Source organism: Trematomus bernacchii, unplaced genomic scaffold (assembly GCF_902827165.1).
Source record: "Trematomus bernacchii unplaced genomic scaffold, fTreBer1.1, whole genome shotgun sequence".
NCBI lineage: Eukaryota > Metazoa > Chordata > Actinopteri > Perciformes > Nototheniidae > Trematomus > Trematomus bernacchii.
The window spans coordinates 554,488-578,068 of record NW_022987419.1 but is presented as its reverse complement, the minus strand read 5'-3'; the positions used below and the strand labels follow the sequence as shown (position 1 = coordinate 578,068).

The 23,581-nt window shown below is 40.4% G+C and overlaps 2 protein-coding genes across 3 annotated transcripts in view; both read left to right on the top strand.

Moving 5' to 3' along the window:
- The first annotated feature begins 143 nt into the window (after nucleotides 1–143).
- nkx3-2 (NK3 homeobox 2) lies at nucleotides 144–2,892 on the top strand. The gene is made up of 2 exons (XM_034139645.1): nucleotides 144–759; nucleotides 1,740–2,892. The coding sequence occupies exons 1-2, from the start codon at nucleotides 387–389 to the stop codon at nucleotides 2,162–2,164; spliced, it is 798 nt and encodes a 265-aa protein (XP_033995536.1). The 5' UTR covers nucleotides 144–386; the 3' UTR covers nucleotides 2,165–2,892.
- Nucleotides 2,893–7,945: 5,053 nt separating this feature from the next.
- The window catches only part of rab28 (RAB28, member RAS oncogene family), a 29,241-nt gene continuing 13,605 nt past the window's right edge, over nucleotides 7,946–23,581 (top strand). For both annotated transcript variants that reach the window (XM_034139644.1, XM_034139639.1), the window contains exons 1-4: nucleotides 7,946–8,401; nucleotides 13,083–13,179; nucleotides 16,599–16,687; nucleotides 18,925–19,054. In XM_034139644.1, coding sequence (XP_033995535.1) covers nucleotides 8,327–8,401; nucleotides 13,083–13,179; nucleotides 16,599–16,687; nucleotides 18,925–19,054 — 391 coding nt within the window. In that variant the 5' untranslated portion in view covers nucleotides 7,946–8,326. The remainder of the gene's footprint in view (nucleotides 8,402–13,082; nucleotides 13,180–16,598; nucleotides 16,688–18,924; nucleotides 19,055–23,581) is intronic.

Below are 23,581 nucleotides of genomic sequence, written 5' to 3'. Positions count from 1 at the left end.
GCAGCATGACGTAGTTTACAGTGGCCAATCGTAGAGCGACTTTCATCCTGTCCTGGCCAATAGGAGGCCACTAGGAGTGCCTGTCAGTCACAGGTGAGGGTTGCTGGTAAAAAAAACTGGGTGAAAAGGGCCGGAGACTGGAGGCAGCCCGGGCTGATGGCAGTCAGAGCTATGCGGAGGAGCAGCATCGTGCCTGCGGATGTAGCAGAAACTTTTCACGGCTTTTACCGCGGGGATGTGACCAGGAACCAACACTGGAGGGAAAGAATTAAGCGACAGCTGTGCTCCACGGAGGGAGTAGTCTAAAATGTGGATGAACTGACATTTATTGAACCGGTTGATTACACTTAAACTTGAAGAACCGAGAGAACTCCGCTTCTTTGAAAATGGCCGTTCGTGGCAACTCGCTGATGCCTTTCTCCATCCAAGCCATCCTGAACAAAAAGGACGAGAGCCGACACTTGCCAGATTTGGACATGTGCTTCTCCAAGACGGCTTGCTGGAAAATATTTGGGGAGATGAACGGAGGATCTCGGAGAGATGATGGGGAGGCTTGTGAGCCTGCGGACCAGAAAAGCTACGACTCGGACTCGGGACTCAGCGATGACAACGACAGCAAGACTCCGGCCGTGTGCAAGTCAGAGAAAGACGGAGACCCTGCGTCTGATGTGCCGCAGGAGAGTTTGCAAGAAGAGACGGACCAAGAGTCTGCAGCTGCGGAAAACGCAAAGAGTGACAGTGAGCCCAACAATGCTACGGGTGAGTTGGACTGAAAGAATCCCATGCAACTGATATAAAATAAAGTGTGGCACTCTGAATAGAACTGTAAATACTTGAGGAAAGTTATGTTGTAAACAGACACGTTTGAAAATGTTGAAAACTCGTGTTATTTTAATAGTGCAGATTAATACTGCTCGTTTTGCAGAATAACAATGATGTTGTTATTGTCGGATGCCAGGCCTATTAGAATATATTCTTTGCATAATTCACCACATCCTCCAACTTTTACGCACGAATTGTCCTAGTTTGATCCACGATCATCAACCCTGGCTCGTAGTCAAATTGTATCACTATAGCATTGTCTTAGATTAATAATAAGCATCAGGACTCTAAGTTATTTTATTCTGCTCCAATTCACTTGAGACAAATGTTAAAAACTACCAGACTCCCACTAGTAATTGAAGCATTTGCTAAGGAAATAAAATTCGAACTCAAACTAAATAAACACCTGCACACTGATGCTTGAATAACAACTCTGATACGACTTTTTCCACTTCAATTTGAAAACCAAAGCACCAAGTATATTTGATTAATTCATGGCAACTCATTTACAACACATTTTAAAATCAGAAAAGTGAAACACCCTAACGTAGGCCTACAAGTGTGCATACTTTGAATCTGCTTGCTTTATGTTTTTAATCAGTCTCACCCAAAACACGTACCTATCTCATTTCAAATCAGCACATGTGCTTCCAGCTGTATTAAAATAACAAAAACAAATCCTGGAATTCACTTGTAGTCTATTTTACATGTGTATATAGTTTACTTCTGACGCATTTACTATTTTATTTGATTTCTCTTCTGTTCTTCTTGCTTTATTTTGTATTGTTTCATTGTTATGTCTTATATATATGTATGTATGGTGCATTGTTGAAGGAGACTGGGACTTAAACGTTTAACTACATTGTAAATACTGTGCATTTGAATCTTGAATCATGTTGCATCTGCGTGTCTCCCAGACTCCAGCACCCTGGACGAGAAGAGTCAGGATCAGCCCAAACAGAGGAAGAAGCGCTCGAGGGCCGCCTTCTCTCACGCGCAGGTTTTCGAGCTGGAGCGTCGCTTTAACCACCAGCGGTATCTGTCCGGGCCGGAGCGCGCCGACCTGGCCGCCTCTCTGAAGCTCACAGAGACCCAGGTCAAGATCTGGTTCCAGAACCGCCGGTACAAGACGAAACGCCGCCAGATGGCCGCCGATCTCATGGCGTCGACCCCGGCTGCCAAGAAGGTGGCGGTGAAGGTCCTGGTGCGGGATGACCAGAGACAGTACAGCCCGGGAGAGATCCTGCGGCCCCCGCTGCTCTCCCTGCAGCCCTCCTACTATTACCCATACGCCTACTGCCTCCCTGCATGGACACTCTCTGCATGTGCGGGGAATCAGTGAACTACGTGACTGTATTTATTCCTTTTTATGTTTTATGACCCCGGAAATCAAACAAACTCTCTTTCTGACAAGAGGATGAGACCAGATGGAGACTTTTGGTCTCATGGTGCTTACCAGGTCTGGGTTCCCAAACGTCTTTATCACATCCTCAAATACTTAAACAAGACTCAGACTTTAATTAAATAAGAGTCTGTTCCAAGGAACCCCCGCTGAAGAAGACATTTCGATGTAGGCTTTAAATCACAAGACTTTGGACCTGATGTTTAAATGTTAACCTCTGAAGAGTGACATTAATAACATTAAAGTGTTCCTCTTTTTTCTCGGGAGCCCCTCAAGGACCTCTGAAGCCCCACGGACCCCCCTGTGGGAACCAGCGGCCTGATAGACTGTAAATGTCACCTTATGTTGGTTTATATTTTACATGCGCCTTCCTACCTCTGCAGTGATTGGAAATAGGCATATTCCATTGACTTTTCATAGAACTGTCTCTGTTACAGGTTGTGTTTTTTTTTCTTGCTGTGTTTATAAAGGTAAGATATTTCAGCACTTTTGAGCTATATACATTACTTTAATGTAAAATGCGTTGTAGTGTGTGTCAGACTGAGAGGGGGCGGTCACTTGTGTTATTATGATCTCGTGGCAGGAAGCAGGCTATAAAACCGACCGACTTTTAATTGAAATGTACATGTGTTATTTGTGTTAAGATCGAAAAAAACATTAAAAACATATCAGGCATTATTTTTATTCTGGATCTGATTTTATTTTAAGATTGTAAATTACTAATTGTAATATTGGGACGGTCGCGTTTTTTCTGTCCGATTTTACGAATACGTATAAGAACTAACATTGGATGCACTATAACTATAATTAGACAACTCGGTGATAAAAAGACAAATGCAATTATCATTACTCAGTGCTGAAAATACTATCTCTGCTACAACCTGAGTTTTAAGAAGCCTGGCTTTATTGTTAAAATCGAGACAATCGCAATGTTTTTTTCTGACTAATAAGCCTCTGTATAAGAGTGAAATGGCTTACAATTACTTATTTAATTGTCATAATATCTTAAGGACGTTGGTTCAGGACATCTTTGTGTGTTTTTGGCCAAATATGCAACAAATATAAATACGTTTATCAGCTTTATCCTGCGCATTTTTAGGGTAAAACGTGTGGATTTTTACCAAAGCTTTTTCTCCAAATACCAAAACTTCCATATGAAGGTTCCCGCTGTTGGGACTTTGTAGGTGTCCTACCACTATGGCTTTTTCCCAAACACACCTGTCAAACAATGATGAATAGCTGTGTGATTCCCGAACAGGGCAAACTGACAGCTACCTTTAGGGCTGCATGTCAACACAAGGAGAGGAGTATTCCGGGGTTAAGGAGGCCCATGTCACTGCGCCTACATTTCAGTCAAAGAAGGAAGAGTTGGCACATCGCAAACAATATTTTGTTGTCAACTGGCAAATACTTTAAGCTTGTCTCTCTACTTTTAGGCTTAATACTGCAATATATTACGGGAGTAGGCTATATTGTATTATGTCTCCACTAATAGCTTGGATGTTAAGTCAGGGTCAATGTGGAGCTGCTTTATCAGCCATCCATCTTTACCATTAAAGAATATCTACTGTACAACTCGTGCAGGCACTCTCACAGTCTGTGGGAGGCTGTATTGTGATAAACGTGAGTAATACGAAGAAATTAAATAAATCACAATTTGTACAACACCTTGCATAAGATGATCATAAGATGATAAAAAGAGCATAAAAGTACCAAAGATCAAAATTAACAACAGGGCCATTTCTGTGGACCAACCATGAGAAAGTATTTCCCCCCTGACAAAACTGCGCAATGGCAATCCGCTTTTACGCACCAACATCCGGGCATATGTTAACCTCTATGGTATATGTGGTTTTTGGCTAATCAGTGCCCCATCTTCTTTAATCCTATATAGAACATCCCTACTCACGAAAGGCGCCTATGTCCTAACATCAGATCTACCTGCATGCGGAGATATCTGATATAGAGAGATATTTCGCGGTTGTTTTTCCTTACAACCTTCGATCGCTGAAATGCAAACACCCCCATAGGTGTGCATTCCCCATTACTTTTTTTCCCTTCCTTCATTGTTTACATGACGTGCGTGGGAAATATCTATACTACTTACAGGCTGTGATTGTAAACCATTTGTTTAGGGTGTATTTCACCACCTGAAAATCTAATTATAGGGGAACCCAGAATATGTTTTTTTTTTATTTGCAACCTTTTTACGTCTGCTAAATAATGTATGCATGGAAGTTTACGCACAAGTCGCTGATTTTGTCTTTATTATTGTTCAACAGTAAACAACAATCTCAAAATTATTTTTAGTATTTTCTTTTTGGAGCATCATTTTTTTGATTTTTGTGATTTCGAAAAGACAACTCTGGAATTGGTTAAATTATGATTTCCCCAACAGAATTCGTGTTCACCTCGTAAAACATATCTCCATAAGATTTCGTTGTTCTTCGATTTATCTGGAAATTACTTACACAAGTTCCTTTCTGGCCTGAACTGATCTATGCTCCTGTGAGATGCTTTAACTCAGTCAGCAGTCATTATTTTCTCCTGCAGAGACTCTCCACAGTTGATATTGATTATAGAAAACTGGCATTTGCAATAGCTGCAGCTTATCGCCCGGATCCTCTTTTTTACATAATGGTTTGCATTTGTGGTTTTTACGGCGGAGCGAGCACAGATTGTAAAATGCACTGATGTCTCCTTTAAACGTCACTCCCGGTTAACCACCAGATTAAACTGTAAAACAACTCAATTTTTACAAAACTTTAAATATCGTATCCTTAATTGTGTACGGTTGGGTTTGATTTGCTTCAACGCTTTTCTAAGTATTTCTGAATTTCCTTTTTTCAAACTCTTTTTTAAATGTATAGTCTATTATGATATCAGAACACCCGTGTCTAAATATGCAGTAGGCTACCAAATGACAGATCACACTAAGAATTGTTTTTTTTTATATGTAGGCTAAGGCTTAAACAAATGCAATAATTCAACCATAAACAACCGATATTTTGCTTTAAGATATTTATTTTCAGTAGCAGGAATCAATAAAGGAATATTTCTCTCCCTGAAACTTATCATATAACCTGAGTTCTAATTTCCTCAACCTGATCATATGGAACAAACTAATCAAATACAAATATGCAAAGTTACTAAATTAAAATAGATATCTAAAATATGTTTAAATTCGTGCCACAGGCCCCTTTTGTTTGTTGTTTATTTTGGCCCATGCATACATTGAATAATGCCCTTGGTCTAATTTACATTAAGCCTTATTGCCTTTATTTGAATCAATGTTGTTCACTAATATTTCAAGTACAAATAAAAACTGAAGAACTTGTTTCATTGTAAAAGCTCACTGAAACAACATTTGGCGTTTAAGGCACTATCTAAAATATTGTAATTTAACCATAAAAATGATCAGAAAATAGCATTTTTGTAAGCTATTTTCACAGCTTCCATGCATTTTCGTGCAGCAATTTAGCTTAATATATAATAAAGCCTTCTCCATTTATGCGATACAATGACTATCCAAAACCCATGAGATGAAAAGAAGTCAATTGACAGATTTTTCCAACTGCTGTCTCAATTCGCCTTGGTCGTTTCTGTCTACAATCTTTTTGGAAAAACAATTAAGCTTAATTTCCCTTCAAAGCTTTGTGTCTGCTCAGAGTTAGCTGTCAATCACACCCTCATGTTGGAGCCACTGACCTGCCAGTCTCTGCCACCTGCTTCATGGCCCAGGTGCAAATTCCTCTGCTTCCCTCATGCTGCAGTGACATCCTCCCCTGCAGAGCAAAGAGAGTGAAAGACGAGGACTGTGATTCAACTTTTGGCCTGTAAAACACTGCAGCTATAGCATTTAGACGGGAATATTACAAAACATATAACGTAAAAGCATGAGTAACTGAGCGAGGAGTAAATATTAACACTAAACATATATGTAGTGGACTTTAGGGCATTTGAAGTAAAAAGGGTTAAAAACACAAGAATATTTTTTCTTTTTTCTGTACAAACAAATATAAATACAGGAGATCCTCCAAATTATTTTTAATATAGATATTGTTCTTGGGAATACTTGTGTCTTAACTCTCCTTTTGGACAGATTCTCATTTGTTAGGACTGTTAGAGATCAAGGTCATCAAGGACCACAATGAAAATCCTCTCATTGGCCTCATTATGTTTGAACATTTTATAAATACAAACAGGCTGCATTTTCAAGTCATTTATATATATGACAAAGGTATATCCTTGTTGTTCCTTAATATGATGCAATGTATCTTCTGGACTCCAAACCTAAAAAATAGCTATATATGTACTGTGATCACAAAAATGGAGAATAAAGTTTCTGTTGGCAATTGGTCGTGGAGAAACTAATTCAGCCTTGAAACGTGATTCTTTAACTACAATTTGTTCATGTTTATGTCTTGGAATAATTGAGCATAATTGACCATTACAGCAGAGAAAAATGTCACAAAAATAATTATTTAAATGTTCTGTCTTTGCATTTTGTCTGAGACCAATGTTACATTTTGCCAATAATAGTCATCATTTGGTAAATACATCAGTGTGTCATCACATTACACAGCTGGTAAGATATTCTTCTCCACTGTGGTGAGACTGAGCTGTGAATTTAGCTGTGGAAAAATTAAATATGTCCGTCTATCTATGATTAAGAGGCTTTAGGAATAACTTTAACCTCATAATAGTTGATGAACACTGCAGACTCTATAATGATTTAAGAGGTAAAAACCTAAAAGGTGGATTTCAGTGTGTGATGGAGATCTTCAGACTTTAGATCTCTGTTTTCATAGCCATGAAACTTTTGATTCACTTTGACATGACATATAGGCCTAGTGCATGTGTATGTGTGTGAGTGTGTGTCAAGACAGTGAAAGCATTTTGATGTTGGAAGCACATTATACATCTTCTATATGTCAAAACGGGTTTTCAGATACAATATTAATATATTATCATATTTATTAAACTGTATTACTACTAAAGTCAATGAGACCATGTGTCTGTCTGTCTGTCTGTCTGTCTATTTTTTAAGAGAGGCAGAGAGAGAATTTCATTCAATATAAAAAATATATATAAGGGTATCTCCATCTTTTAATGAGACAAATGGAGGCGTTGCAGCAGCAGAAAGTACGAAATAAATACATAAGTGCAAGAAAAATAAAACAAAAGGTAGTTTTATACTTAAATAAAATGGAAATTATAGAACATTTGACAGTGACAGTGCTACCCCGGAGGGAGCCAACCTTGATAATCACTGGCCATGTAGGACAGATCAACATATTTAAAAAACTGATCATATGTTTTTTTGTTTAAACTTGGAAAATAAGTAACCTGACTACAGTTGTCAATAAAACTAGCAGAGTCAAAAGAAGCCCATATTTAAGTAAGCGATAAAGTAGGCAGAAAATATAAACGTTCCTACATTATAAATGTAGGAGTAGTTGAGCTATTTTTATTGCTGTATAAACGGTTACCTACTTTAAACACTTTTTAGGCAGATGTTTTTATTCTTTATTTGGGGTCACATAGTATGTGTAATACCTTTTGCTCAGTATAATCTATTTAAGTGACCCACACATAGCAAACAAACCAACGTAAAATAAAATACTTAATAAATAAGCAAAACTGCTTTGAGGTGTTTCTGTTTTCATATTCACACGTTGACCTCTGTTACCACGGCAACGGGAACGCGTCACACAGGACTCAACCACGCCGCTGGTGAATTTGGGTTTCCGGTTCTGATCGTTTCCAGTCAAAGCAAAAGGCTTCATGGCAATACTGTAAATATTTACAAACTGAGAGTGACCTCCGGTTTGTTTTTCGGTTGCTGTTACCCTCCGATTAACCGAAAATCAGTGGAGGAAGCACACTGCGTGTGTGAGTGGATCATGCCGAGTGGAGCAGTGTTGTGTTAGTAGAGTCAAAATGGCGTCTGCTGCTTGCCCACTCAACAATCGTTTAATCCATCTGTGATTACACTAGTGTCATAACAACATCCAGACAACCTGCGACGGTGTTTTTCTTCTTCTAGTGTTTTCCTTTTTTGTTTTGCACGCTGATAAAGTCGGAGCACATTTCAGCGTCATGTCGGACTCGGAGGAGGACAGCCAGGACAGGCAGCTTAAAATTGTAGTGGTTGGAGACGGTGCTTGTGGGAAGGTGAGACCATCACAGACATATTCAACGCACACATACTGAAAGTAACTAAAGATACAGTCTAAATTCAACAAAGATAGTTGTCTTTTATTGTCTGTTGTTGGACGACAGCAGGCTTCTGTTTACGTTGCTCATCCAACCGCTGCAGTCTTCCCAGTCACCATGGCGACTGACGCTATGTAGCTTAGCTTGCTAATGCTAACAACATCCAAGGCTACAGGCAACATAGTTCGATATAATTAGCGAACACTTGGTTTGTTTCTTACACTTTACGACACAGGGAGACTTGTTACCTTTATCTCATGTAACAGTTGTTTAACAATACGCACTTAATATAACTCATGTACGTTGTCTCGAAAATATCAACAAAATGTAATATATTAGCTCAAATGCTCCATGACTCCTTAGACAAAAGCTATCACTAGATGACAACATCAGTTAATGTCAAGTCAACCGTCCCGAATGTGCAATTACTGCAGCAGGAAGCATAACATCACATATAACAATATAACACGGATATCCAGCTTTTGTAGACAATTGTCTGTATGGCATTAACTACTCAAAAGCATAGGCCATAGTAACATACAGCATTATAGTGCATGTTCCCTTTTATTACTCCAAGTTTATCACTATCAACAGTTCAACAAACATTAATTGTGATACTAGCAAACAAACAAAACACACCATTTAATTTACCTACATTTTACTTATTACCCTTGGAAGTCTTATGTATACAATTATAATAATTGTTAATAGCTCTAGGGACAGGCAGGGAAAGATAGCAGCAAGGTTAATCTCAGTCAGAGTTTGAGATGGTTGAATTAAGAGCTTTAATGATATGTCAACTAATTGATCAGTTAATGGTCAGTAAAAAATAGCCATCTTATTTGATATTTCAGCCTCTCAAATATGGAGATTTCCTTAAATCTCTGTTTTATTTCATATTAAATTAAACATCTTTAGGACTGACAAAAGAAGACCTTTAAAGACATCACCTTGGACACTATTTTCTGACATTTAATAAAATGATGGGGGAATATGGTTTCTCAAATTAAATTTTGGACTGAAAAGTTATTCAGTATTAATCACAATTTGTAATGACTGCATGATAAAGTAAAGATGAAGTCTGTATAAATAAATGTTTCCTAATCCTGTTATACCTTTGTTGACAGACATACTCCCACCTCAAAGATAGCATTAATGATTTAAATGTGGCACGTTTTCTGGATCTAAACCAATTAGGTCTACCCAGTCCTTAATCCACTTTGGATTTGCCATTGAACGTAGTTGTACTCCACGTGCTGGTGGAGCTGTGGTTTATAGTAACTAAGAACATAAGCTTACATGGTGGAGAAATTATATGATGTTGTTTCGTTATTCTTTTCAAACGTTCTCATCAAAAGGGGCCGATTTAAGTCAACCCAAATTAATTCACCACTGATGTATTGCCTGCTTTTAAATTGTATGAGAAATTACAACAGGGTAAGCTTGAAGGAAAACATAACAACATTCCCTAGATTATTCAAATAAAATGCATCTTTTAATTGTTTTAAATTGGAAATATAGCTGGATGATTAATTGTCACAGTCCCCATATTTATAGAACACTTTGGGACTGCAGCTACTGCTCAATTCACTTGGGCTAAAACACTGCACTGTGCAGTGTTATACAGAGTATGACAGTTTTTCAGCCTGGCTCTTGCAGCTGGTGGTTGTTTTCCATCAGTGTACCTCTTTTCTCCTGGCCAAGCACCCCCTGTATGCATTTGGCTCCAGAGTGAGACCCCATTTAAGAAAATTATGTCTGGACAGCCCATATGAGAAATGTTTCTGTTTTCTCATTTGATAGATTAAAAATAACAAAGTGTCATGTGTGAAGACTGAGTTTTATGACTGTCTGAACTTTGAACAAATATAGGCCTTTAGTGCTTTTTTTCTCTTTGCTAAATCTACACGGGCTTTATGACTGCTGTTCCCTTTCAGAACTACTGGACTGAATCCTGAGTGTGATAATGATGTAGATTAAATAAACCTAAGTTACCTCCACAACAGTGGAATATTTTCCTACTCACACCAAACAATCATTTGCAGCAAAGCAAGGAGGTTGTCATGACAATTTAGCTATGGTTCTTCTTCACTGCATCTCAAATCTTCGAATGAATGAGTGTGAATGTAAGGCAGGGACGTCAAGTGCTTTCAACTACACATCCCCTTTCGTAACTAATCTCTCCTTCCTTTGGGAGAAAGAAAATGAATGTAGCAGTAATAGTGAGACCCAATGAGAAAAATGAATGTTCTCATTCTGGAGAGTCGACATTTTCTTTTGGGGGAGGGGGGGGGGGGCGGTGAAGAGAACACACACAACTCAGTTCCCAGTAGATACGCTACATTAATAACCCTCCTCACACTGCTGCCAGGTGTCAGCTCGTCACTGTCTGAATGACTTACCTGCTTGTCTGTTTTGGGCAGAAAACAGGAGCCCTGCCCCCCATTTTGAGTAGGCACCACTGACTGACATCTTGAATGCCGTTTCCCCCCTTATTAATGTCAATTTGCTGAGCAAATTGCAATCGGATCAGTTTTTCTTGGACAGCAGTTTCGGTGGTATTTTTGCTTGTGGTTAGTTGTCCATTCAGAAATATAGGGAGATGTGGGAAGGCTTGTCCACCTGAGCAAGATGTTTTTTAAATATGGAGTTGCACATTTAGCCAGGCTCGTAAGGTGCGGCGGGGAACTTACACACAGGTCTATTTTGTTAGAAGTCACTGAGTTTTCTGAATATTTGCTCTTTAAAAAGGCTCTTTAGGTGCAGGTCCTGTACATTAACGGATGCTGCTTCCAAGCAAGTGTAGTCTAACTTGTCAGCAATATACCAACATTTATATCAGTCTTCACTGTAGAAAATATAGAGAAAGCTGAGTGCAATGTTGCAAAAATGCACCGCATCTTGAGTTGCATCACATGGAAATGGTCAGCTTGCCATATTTTTTTCCCTCGTAGTTTCTTGTTTCAGTATAACTTCCCCCATTTCCCGGCATTGGTGTCATTGGTGACCCTGTGCTGTTCTCTGTTGGAGTGTCAGGATTACGCCAGCTTTTACATTTGCTGGTTAGTTCCAATTGTACGTTGGAAAAAAAGGACTACGCTGAGGGAGGAGAGCCAAGCTACTGGAATGCCAAGACAAATGGCCCACTAGGCCAACGCGAGCATGTGGAATACATTTTTGCTGTCCGAGCTTGTTATTCCTGTGTTGTCAATGATCGTTTGGGCTACTTAAATGGCCGATTTTCTCCTTGTTGCGTCAGTCACCTTTATTAATTTTTCAGTCACTCTTGAGCATGTGACAGGCTCGAAATGCTGAGATTAAATCAAGTCTGTAGGTCAGTGAACCTTTAAAATAGTTAGATGGATAAAACTGCAAAAAAGCCGCTGGTAAAGTCCAAGATTAAACATTTCGTAGGTTTAATTTAAATATAAAATGTAATTCCAAGCTGGCATAAACGTAAAGCTTTAGTAATAAAGTTGACCCCCACAATGACAAAGTATCCTAAGGAAGCCAAAGATACTATTATTTACTTGAAGAAGATATGGGTAAACCATGATACAGGTTTTTCCTTCATAAATTAGCCTGTGTCCGCCCTAAAGTTTTATTTGAAACTTTGTTTGGCTAAACTTAAACTACCTTTGCCTAAATGGAGGTAGATAAGGACATTGGCTCAAGTGAAGGTTTACTGGATTGAAAGAAAGAATTTAGTTTTAGATCCTCTACACTCAGTGAGTAGCAAGTACCACATTAAAATGCATTTGCTGCCACATGAACACTCAGGGAATCCCATTGCTTCACTTCTCTGTTGTGTTTATGTAAGCATACTGCTCTAAAGATAGCTAATAGACATTCAGCACTTCATTTTTTTCCCTATCCTCATCCATCAAAATGAATTAAACTTGGCATGTCAAGCCTGTGCTATGAATTCCCATGGATTTCAGGAGAGACCCTAACATGCTTTTTTCCCCCCTCCTGAAACACAACAGTGACAGTGATGGACGCTTTATAATTTGTGGCAATTATTAGGTCTGCAGTCTGTAGACATGACATACCCCGGCACCTGTTTTTGTAATTCACGTTGATTTCACTGTCACAACCGTGGCTGAGGAGTGAGACGGAGGGGAGGAGGCAGACAATTACATCAGCGTACCTTTCAATCAATAACAACGGTTTTGAAGGTGCCCAGAATGGATTTGTAATAATGAAATGAATGTCCTACAGGTCATTCTTAAAGGTTACAACGCATAAGAAACACAAGTGTTGTCATATGATAAATTGTATTTTTAGAAATATTGTGAAAAGCTTTCTTTGGCGTTAGCTCAGTTTGAGTTATATCAACGTTTTTCTACTTCTGCTCACCACCGAAAGTATCACTTTTTCAGGAAGTCTTTTAATATACTGTATATTTTCTCTGGAAGGCAGTATCTGCTGCAGGCTATGCTGCGATTTTGCTTTGGTTTTTATTTTGAGCGTATATGTGTGAATATTTTTGTTAACCAAATACTATGCACTGGATTGAGGTCTTTTCTTTTAAAAACACTTAACTCCTGTAAATGACTTAATTCTTTTCCTGTTGATCGCTGAGGATTTAAGATTGGTGCACTTTAACCATGTCTCTCACTTTGTCTCTCTGTTTCAGACATCACTCGCCACCAGGTTTGCACAGGAGGCTTTTGGGAAGCAGTACAAACAAACCATCGGCCTGGATTTCTTTCTGAAAAGAATAAGCCTTCCAGGTGAGACACCTTCATAATCTGTTGGGAGCGCTCGCCTGTTCGCAGACTCAGCACAGGCACGCGTGTTGCACAAGCACGTAGTGGCAGACTTGTTCATTCAATAAAATACTGAGGATTTATGTCCTTGGTAAGTATCTACTTAGACAGACGGACTTTACTGTTTTTGTTTGTAATACTGTAAAATATACATTAAGTCAAGGTTTTCGATGTTTGTGTGTACTTTACAAAGTCAGAAAGTACCAGTCCAGAATATTAATTCAAAGTCGGACAAAGAGGCCTGTTGTTCCAACATCACTTTCTGTCATATTTTAATTTCTCATATTTTCTGGCGCTGTTCATATTTTCTTGTCCTACCATTTCAAGGCAGAGTTTGTTCTTCAGGTTAACTCTGAGCTGAATGTGTCTTTTCTGGTAGCTCCTCATTGTAGAGTGTCTGCCACTTCTCAGGCTTATTCGCTCTGAAAGCTCTTCTCTCCAGAGCAAACAGCACACCTTTTTTTTTTTAAAAACTCCACAAGGCCAATGTACAGCTTATGTCCAAAAGGGCGAGCCTTGCTCATAATTCTGTGGCACCGTACAGAGTAAATACATTAACATTTTATATCCATATCACTGATCCCCAAGTTCAACCGATCTTTGTCCTGCACCACATAAAACATTCATGTTCCTATTTGTTTATGTTGAACCCGCAGAAATAAAGCCACACTCTGTGCCCCCCCTTAGATCTGTAAAATAAATGTTTATTGACTAATGCTATATTTAGACGAAAGCACTCAATTTTCACTTCCTACCATGTGAAATGGGGATTTTCAGCATTTTGAAATGGCATTTTGTAAAACTCTGCCAAGGCCCTAAGCTGCAGAAATCTGCAAAGTGCCTCCATTCTTTCATTACTAATAAAACAACATTAAGCAAGGGCAAATTAAGTGCTAAAAGTAAAAGTTATGCTGATTTGTGAGTTGGCTGAAGGATTGTATTTTGATTTTGTGTCAGTTTCAGCTTATGAGACTTAGGAGAACTAAACCCCCAAAAATGTTGTGGTGGATGAAAAGAGCCAACCATAAGCACAGACCGGGCCCAAACGTCTTAATGCAAACTCGAACAAATGCTGTTAATCGTTTGACTTCTCTTTCCAGTCAGTTTCTTTCCTGAAAGGGCTCTACTGACAGTGCTGAACTGTAACCTTTGTTCAAATATAGCGCACGTATCACCGGGGCAGCAACAACACTGGGTCCAACAGCGGAGTTGTTAAATGGCCCATTTTCTGGGGAATTGGGTGTTGATGAGCTGATGAAGAGGAGGGTGGCTCTGCGAGCTGGGTGGTCCCAAACGTTCGTTAGGACCCCCACCCTGCCTTGTGTCGGAGAGGTTGTGTGGCTCTCCGGGTCTCTATGGGGCTGTAAGGGTCTTTTGCAGCAGGGGGGAGAGTAGCCTTTAGCCAGGGTTGGCCCCTCTCACCATGAAGGCCCAGCTTGTCAAACTTAATGTACATTTTCCAACGCGGGGAGAGGTGAGGTGAGGCCGACTGGCACACAACAGCCTCCTCTGTGTGTGCTTTTATAACAATACCTCTTCCAGATGTCTCTGCCAAACCAATGAGGTACAGGCGGTGAAGGGGATTGACTTGAGGTGAAGTTTACTTTAGAAATCCTCAAACTCTCTGGCGCTGCTTTGTCTGTGTCCATTTCACGTCACATTAAGAGGTCAATTCATTGTCAACATGTGTTTTTTTTACCCATTAACCTTTTTATCAGTTTTAAGGTTCATCGCTTGGATCCACAGTTGCAGTTTCTGGAAATAGGGACATTTGGTCCAGTAATCGAGACACGAAAACTCAACTTTTACTTATAATAAAAACACTTTGAATCACATTGTGACTGGGAGATCATTTAAAGGTAGGGTCGGTAAGAATGGAGAAACCAGCTCGAGTGCGCTAGAATTTGAAAGTACGCAGCCGAAAAAAATCTGCCCCTTCCTTCAGACTTCCTTACGGAGCCCCTCCAACACACACGAACGCGCACATGACCAATGAGGGCACGAGATAAGTTTGTGCACAGATGGAAGGCTGACAGGCAGGTAGGCCATCCAGTTATTTTAGCCGGGCCGGCTCAGATGATTGGTCGTGCTTTTTACAGTACTACGGCTTCCACAGATGACATTTTTTTTATTAATGTATTTATTGTCAAAGCATTTAATATATTCATTGCTATCGGGATGTTAAGAGCATTCCATGGAATATAACAAAAAGTGTTTCTGAAGTGAATTACCTACCCCACCTTTAAAAATAAATAAAAACAAAGTGAAAACAATCACTTTAAAAATAAATATGACTATATTTAAGTCCAAAAGTGCAAAGCATAAGCAGAAAAATGTCAGCACTGTTGAGTCAGCGTGAATCTCTGAAACATAAATAAAGCCAGTGTCCAGGCCTGGAGGACGGGTGGGGATGGCTCTCTATAACACCAAGGAGCCGTTATGCATCGCACTCCTCAATGTAGCTTTACATTGACACTGTATAGTCTAGATGTAGTGACTGTGAACCTCAGCGTTTCCTTCCTTCGCTTTAAAAAGGGGTCTCATGAAGGGGTGAGTCGTCCAGCCGTGTCCACAGCTCCCCATCACACCAACATAAACTCCCCGCTGTCTGGTCCTCCCTCTTTTTTTTGACATATTTTTTTTTTCAACCACCCCTTTCATTTTCCAGAGGAAGAAAATATTTATTTGGATTTGGTTTTTGTGCCCGTCTTCCTCTCTCTCCCTCACTCCTTTTTTCTCTTTCCACAGGCATAGGGACAACAGTCTCCTTTTCCTCTCATTTTGTGTTAATTATTGCTATTTTCCTTAACAGCACATCATTCTCTTCACTTTCCTAACTTGGCAGGATATGGCACAATGCAAACAGCTCTTCCCAGGCTAATAAGAAGTCACTTTTTTTTCTGCCTGTGTATTGAGCGTGTTTAAATGAGAGGGTAAGCGTACCTATTCCCCCCCCCTCAATCTCCGGGCTGGATATTCTTGGATGTGAGGTGTGGGTGACCTGCCAGGCAAAAGCGCTTAGCATGAAATATTAATCGATGATTTATTGTTTCCATTATGTATATCAACAATGTGGACTTTTATTATAGAAAATCGCTCGCCGCAATTCCAGTAACAGCTGACTCTTTATTTCTTCAGGATTACGAGCTTTGTTCAAATAACATGTTAATGAATAAAAAAACACAAAAAATGAATGGAAACTGAGAAATTGTAGCATTATTTCTTGTTTTGTTGAATCTTTTTAATCATTATTGGAAAAGAGCATTTTCAAACAAGACATTTGGGATTTTGACACATGAATGCCTTCTTTATAGAGCTGGTTTTACTATTTTGTCATGAGGTCTTTTTGATATATTAAGTGTTTTGTCTTTTCTCCTCTGTAGGAAACTTAAACGTGACCCTGCAGGTGTGGGACATCGGAGGCCAAACGATAGGAGGAAAAATGCTGGATAAATATGTATACGGAGCTCACGTAAGATGGCACGCCACGCACGCCACGCACGCTCTCTGAACTTCAGAATCGGATTCCTCCAAAATGAACACTCTTTGTGAAATATTCTCGGATGACAGTTTAAGAAGAATACATTTCTTATTCCCTATTCGTCCTGTATTGGTGACTGTTCGTGCTTATTAGTACAGCCACTCCCTCCCTCTGCAGCCAAATCATAATAAACTGTCATTTTGGATTCTCAGTGAGCCAATAGACCTTTTAAAATCTCTGCATCGCTAATTTCCATTTTTTTCTTTTTACAGTTTGAGGTTTTGTGTCAGACTAAACAAATGTTAATCATACTGCACACGGTAGGTTTATAGTAAGCATTTTCAAAAACAACATTTCTAGTATGCTTGAACTACTCCAAAATTAGAATTAATTGAACTTTTAAACTGAAATCGTTGTAGAAGTATTGCCCAGTATTCGATATTAGTCATTTAATTTGTGAGTCTATGGAAAATATACTTAAAATGTATCCCTCACTCTCATTTAATGATTCTCTTTTGGAAAACTTAACATGTTTTCAAAAAAATGACAGCTGAGCTTTCTGCAAACACTGTAATTTGTGTCATTGCGTACTAGTTTGTACACGTGTCAGCAACATCAGGTAGCCGTGTTGCTACAGACGAGTGCTATCTGTCACCTCCAGGATGTCTCTTGTTTGAAGAGGACTACTTAAAGGACGCAGTTTGTCGAATCTGAGACCCGTGCTGCAGCATTAGACCTCACATTCGGGCACAGGCAGGAAACTTTTCACCATATAGCAGCTGCAAGCACACTTCTGTCATGTTTGTCCATAGAAGCTAGACAAACATTAGTTGGAGGTTCTTTTCCATTCCATGAATCTACTTGGCATTAAAATAGTGAAAGTGACATGTTTTTTTTGCTCTAAATTGTGCAATAATACTGTGCAGTGTACAGTATATTAACCATGTCTGCAGCACTTCCTTTTAAGGAAGGGACAATATAGGATTTTATAGCCGATCGAGTAAAAAAAAAACTCACAATAAGTTGATTGTGTAGAATTTCCCTTATGGGGTAAATTACACTATTACTATTTTAAATATCATCACGAGTGACTTGAAAAAATAGTCTAGCTCGTTATAAAAATATCAAATACAAAATACATTTATTGTATGAAAGAACAATGTCGCTTCTAATATTTTTTTATTTATGCAGGGGGACCTTTTGATAACCATATTTAAGATAGTTGTCCTATCTGTTATGCAATAGTTGTTTCCTAAAAATATACAAGGTAAAGTCAGTCTGTTTAAGTGAGTGTAATGAGTTGTAACAATAGGTGGATGATTATGTTGACTATATTGTGAACTGAATTTATTTCGGCCACTTTCATGTCGTGAGTTATTTTATTTTGTGCTTTACTGTCTATCTCATTCAAAAGCAAAATGTCGCCCATCACATTACGCCACTTTCCTCGTCAGCGCGGTATGGAACGTTCACACCTTTTGTTCAGCACTGTGCGTCCTGTAATCAATCATGGCTGTTTCGGAAAGACTTGCAGTAATTGTCAGAGGGCTGAGCTGTCGTCACCAACCTTGCGTGTTGTGACAGTGCGTGTCTGACGAACAAAAAGCAACAGACAACCCTTCAGTCGTGTTGCATCATGCAGTAAAAGTGGAGACATTTACCGCGGCTCAGGTTTAATTACCAGCCCTTTTTAGACAAGGCAACAATTTCAGCAGCGATAGCAGAACGTTAAACTACGTGATTATTTGTCTTGATTTACGCCAGCAGCTCTTGTATCTGTGTTTACTCTTTGATTAATTGAAGTGTCCGTGTGTTTGCTCAAACATGGCTCTGGTGTTGTTGCATGCGTGTTTCTGCAGTGCCTACAGTGTAGAGGATTACAGAGGGAGGAGGAGAACCCCTTTAGTCAGACAGCGTGCATTCATTATCAGATAGCAGATAACCAAACCTCACCTTTATTCTGCACCAAATTCTTGACTGAATGTAATGCTAACAAAACTGGGAACACAGCTTTCATTTAAAAACCGTCCCGCAGAGTCTTACCTGAATTATAATACTAGTGACCCTCAGATGATGTGTGAGTGAGTGTGTCCCCGACTCTCAGTAGAGGAGCAGTGCCATCTGCTGTTCCCTTGCTCCCTTAGTAATACTCAAGTCAATATAAATCAAAATAAAATATGATGTGTACTCACAGGACTCTGTTGTTTCTTTATGTTTTTCCAATGCAGGGGGTTCTCCTGGTTTACGATATCACCAACTACCAGAGCTTTGAGAATCTGGAGGATTGGTTCAGCTTGGTGAAGAAGGCCAACGAGGAAAATGACATCCAGCCGGTGGTCTCCCTGATTGGGAACAAAGGTGAGAATAAGACTTGACTTGTTTTTTTTCAGCAGGGATGACGAATTACAGTCAACTTTAAAGAAAATGGTGTCTGTCTGAGTTTGGAACTTGCTATATTTTCTGCAAAATGAAAATTATTAGAGAGTTTTTCACTCTTCATTTCACCCCGACACATTTTTCATTCTGCGTGTCTGTGTTTGTGTGTGGAGGAGTGAGTGTGAGATGTTAGCAGACGTGTTCGCTAGAGCACCAGATAACTGATCGCTGTGATAAGCCCGTTGATAAGAGAGTCAGGTTCTGGAGCGATGGGAATGCTGATGTTTGTGAACTTAGGGGAGAGACTGACTATGATTTAAGATCCCCGGGCCAACGGACCTAGGGCACCGCTTATCTGCGGGTCCCCCCCCCCCCCCCCTCCCAGTCGGTACCCGTCTGGACCCCCCCCCCCCCCCCTCCACCCTGAGTCTGCGCTCTTGTCCCGGGTCGTTGGTTAAGGAGAGGAACTCGACGTTAACCAGACGGCTCTCCTCCTATCAGCCTGCACCCACCTCCAGAATAAAGAGTAATAATGATGACTCTTTTTAAACATCCCCTTGACAGATGTGGAGTCATGGCTGCCGCCGTGTTATTGTAAAGTGAGGCGTCAGTGTGTGTGTGTGTAATGGTGACTGTCCACCTTCCCGGGCAATGATGAACGGTCAACAGAGTGGTGCCTGCACACAGGAAGCTCTCGCTAATGTTACTCAACGGGGAGCAAAGGTCGCGGTCTAATTCGCCTGTCTCGAGAAGATTCTCTTGTCCTCGCATCCGTTGCATCTCCTAATGCCCCGGCTTTAACGGTGGGCGCCTCTGTATTTAGGCTAGGTTTTGGGTGTATGGATGAGTGTGTGTACTGTAATATTTAAGTAGTGTTCATCCTGCTGTCAGGCTCCTCACCCCCACACTCCCACAGTCATTCTCCCCCTAATGGCTCTATTGCTGAGAACGGCCCATGTGTGTTTTTTCTGTTCCTACAGACTGAAAAAAAGAAAACAAAATCCCACACAGATTGCCCCGCTAGGAGCAATCAATTACCTTGCGACCTCTTTATGAATCCCTGAACCCTCCCATGGACTTTTCAGTGAGCTTGAAGAGTTAGTCTGGCTATCTAGCTAAAAGTGTCCACACCTACATTTTGTTTTACTTTGCGTCTCCACATCCCATCGTAGTTTTTTCTCTTGCCTTTTTTTAGTATTGTAGCATTTTTGTTCTTTCTCCAAAAAGGATACTTGGCACATACAAACAATAAGCTGAACATATAAATACAGAGCATTCTTTTCTTAATGGTTCCCATGATGTCGGACTGAGTAAGGCATCATGTTTGTGACAACAGAAATAGACGTACAGACATAACAAGGGGCTTTTAAAAACACTACAGATTTATGACTCTGTGAGGGCTTGTCTTTGGGGAGGTTTTTAGTGTTTTCACTTAGATAAACTTTAGGTGAACACAGGCTGCAGAAGTCACTTCAGTGTAGTAGTACTTAATTTAGTTGCTGGTTAGAGCAGAAAGAGTTATACATATGCAGCCAATGTAATAAAAGTCCTAGTATTATAAAATGTGCTTCTAAGATAAGTCAACATGGGGGCTACAAATCAAATGTGACCCTGTTTGGCTTATTAAGAGTTCATGTGCTACTGTATACGTCTAGTTTCCTGAATTACCCTGTGCCTGCCGTTTGGTTTTAACACCGTCTTCTTTACCCAGTGTACGGTAATTGAGCCTATGGACTGGTTCATTAATGATGCTGTCCCCTCCTCTCCTCACCCTGGCCTGACTGCCCTCCTGTGCCATGTCACTTCTGGGGAACAACCTTCCCTTTCTTCGGCTTAGCATGGCCGGTTGGGGTTAAGTGTGCTTGTTAAGCGTCAGTATGCTGCACCCCCATGCCCTCTATATGCTGCCCAGAGCCTTGTGTTAAATAATGGCACCACTTGTAACAATTCAGAGAGGAAGCCAATGAAATGTTTTATTGAGGGCACACACATACGAGCACACAATTATTTATTCAACTGCATGCACACACGCGTACACAGACACTCACAGAGGTGCATACACTTAGGTAGAGCGACACACTTTCTGGGAACGCACGAGTAATGGAAGAATGCTAAGCTCTTGGTCTGTCTAAACATACTATAACTGTTTATTAGAGCGCAGTGTAACACCGTATGGTACACAGGATCCTCTCAAGAGATATGTTGGCCTGTAGGGAAGTCATCTACTCCAATGTTTCATTTTTAGTCGACTTATAAGTGCTGTAAATTTTGAATGGGCTCCAAACGATAAATTCTGTTGCTCTTTGCTTAACAACAGCTGGATTCGGCCTGTGACTGTTTGCCTTTAAGACCAGAGATTGTCTGATATGAAAACAACATGGTGCATTGTTAGCAGTCCTAATTCATATTTTGCATCTTTCTGTAAACAATTTAGTAAAAACTATTATCATTGCAACTTTTTTAACACAGGTTACAAAGTGCATTATAAAAAACGATGTAACCAACCAAGCCATAAGCTCGAACAATTCATACAAATGCAACGCACTTACTAACAAAGTCAACATACAGCAACAATCAACCCTTGAACGAATACAGTATTAGTATAGAAAGTATAGAAAAGTCAACTTAGAGAAGTGGGTTGTAAGATGTTTGTCTGTAATGTTCAGTGTAGCTCATAGCTCATGTCAGCCTTTTAAAATGGCTTATATTACAGTTTGAAAGTCAGCGCACACATTTCATTTTTAGACATTAAGCCTGTGTCGTTTATCAAACCAATTTGTTTTTATTAAGTGGGGATCGCAGGACCCCTGCTCGCTCCTCACCCTTCCCATTGCTAGCGCTCTCTCCCTCAGGAACTCCAGAGCATCCATCATGGACTTGTACAGCCCTTATTTGGGTGACTTAAATGGGTTCAGTTCTCTTAACCCCTCCTCATCACTCATGGCTTTTTGCTCAGAGGTTCTAACACTGTTCACTGCTGATCCACTCAGGCCTGCCATGGGAAACGTTCCCCTCTGCAGGAAGATAAGGTCCCCGCATGAAGAGAACTTGGAAACTCAATTACGTCTTACCTGCCTTTCTCTTTTGCTCTATTCCTTTTTGCCCTTTCGTCCTCCTCTAAGTCCCTATCTTGCGCCATCTCTCAAACATGCACACTCATTTACATCCCTGTGCAAACATGAACTCTTTCAATCACATAGGCCTACCCTTAGCTCTTATCTCTCACATGTGTAGACTAACACTTCTGCTGTAGCTGCCTTTGCTTACAGTAATGTCTTTTCATTGGCTCAGACTCTCTGTTGTGTTAAACAACATGCGTGTTTGCTTTCTGCACGCTACGGCAGATCTCACTGCATACCTTTTACCCCTCGCACTTCACTCTCCCCAGTTTCCATTCAGCCATGTGAAAGTTAAGACGAAACATGAATCTCCCCTTACTCTTGTTTTTTTGTGGAGCATGTCCTTGCCACCAACATTGTTGGTCTTGAGTTGTTTGCCATCTTGGCAAGGCCTCGGTTGAAGCCCCCCCCCCACCTCCCCAGCTCTCTCACCCCCGTCACCTCCCTGCCCCCGTAAAGCTGCCACAGTTCCTGTCTGTTCAGTGCAGGCCTGCACATTTCTTAATAGAGAGATGCTCAGAAGTCCAGGAGCGCAGAGGAGCTCAATGCGCTTCTGTTTTTGGTTTAGCTCAAAAATGTTTTTCCTGGCTCAACCCACTCGTACTTAGGTCCTCTTACAACAAACTAAAAGGTCCTAATTGCCCCCAAGGGAAAGGTTTAGCCACAATAGACATGTGGTGGGACAAAAGCCCAGTGCTCTTACCCCGGCACCCTCCCCAGATAGAGGGGATGAACACGTCAGCAGTGTCTGTTTTGCACTGTGGGTAGCGCGACCACAGGTTTAAAACTGTAAAACATAATATATACAATATAAAGACCTAGGCATGTCTTGAATGGTGAATGGTTCGGTAAAGATCTGGAATGTTTACAGTTTACACCAAATCCAGTGTTTCCTGTCTCTTCACATTTTGTTAAAGGGTCAGAACAGACATGCGTATCGAATTGTCTCAGTAACCGCACTAACTGTAGCCTGCTATCTCTCTGCAAGTCTGGAAAAGATGGGAAATAGAAATTCAGGTTAAAAGGATACGGAGGGATGAATGGAGAGTTACAGCTGAATTACCCTTCAGTTCACAACTCAGTGTCAAATCACAGCTGCAGACGATGACATGTGTCCAGCAGTGATCAAGAAATACTTTCTAGGGTTTGTTTAAGACCCGCTCGGTGGCTGATAGGAGGTCTTTAAAAACAGAGCAATGCACAATCTGGTACCATATTCAATGCTAAGATTTAATTGTATCAACAGCTGACCCAGCTTTGGTCCCTACACTCATCTCTCTTAACTCTCTGGCCTGTCGAAACATGGAAAGTCCTCATTCATTTTAGCCATCCATAAAGCAAATATTGTTGCACATGCAGTAGATGATCAGTCTTCGCATACCTTCTTGTG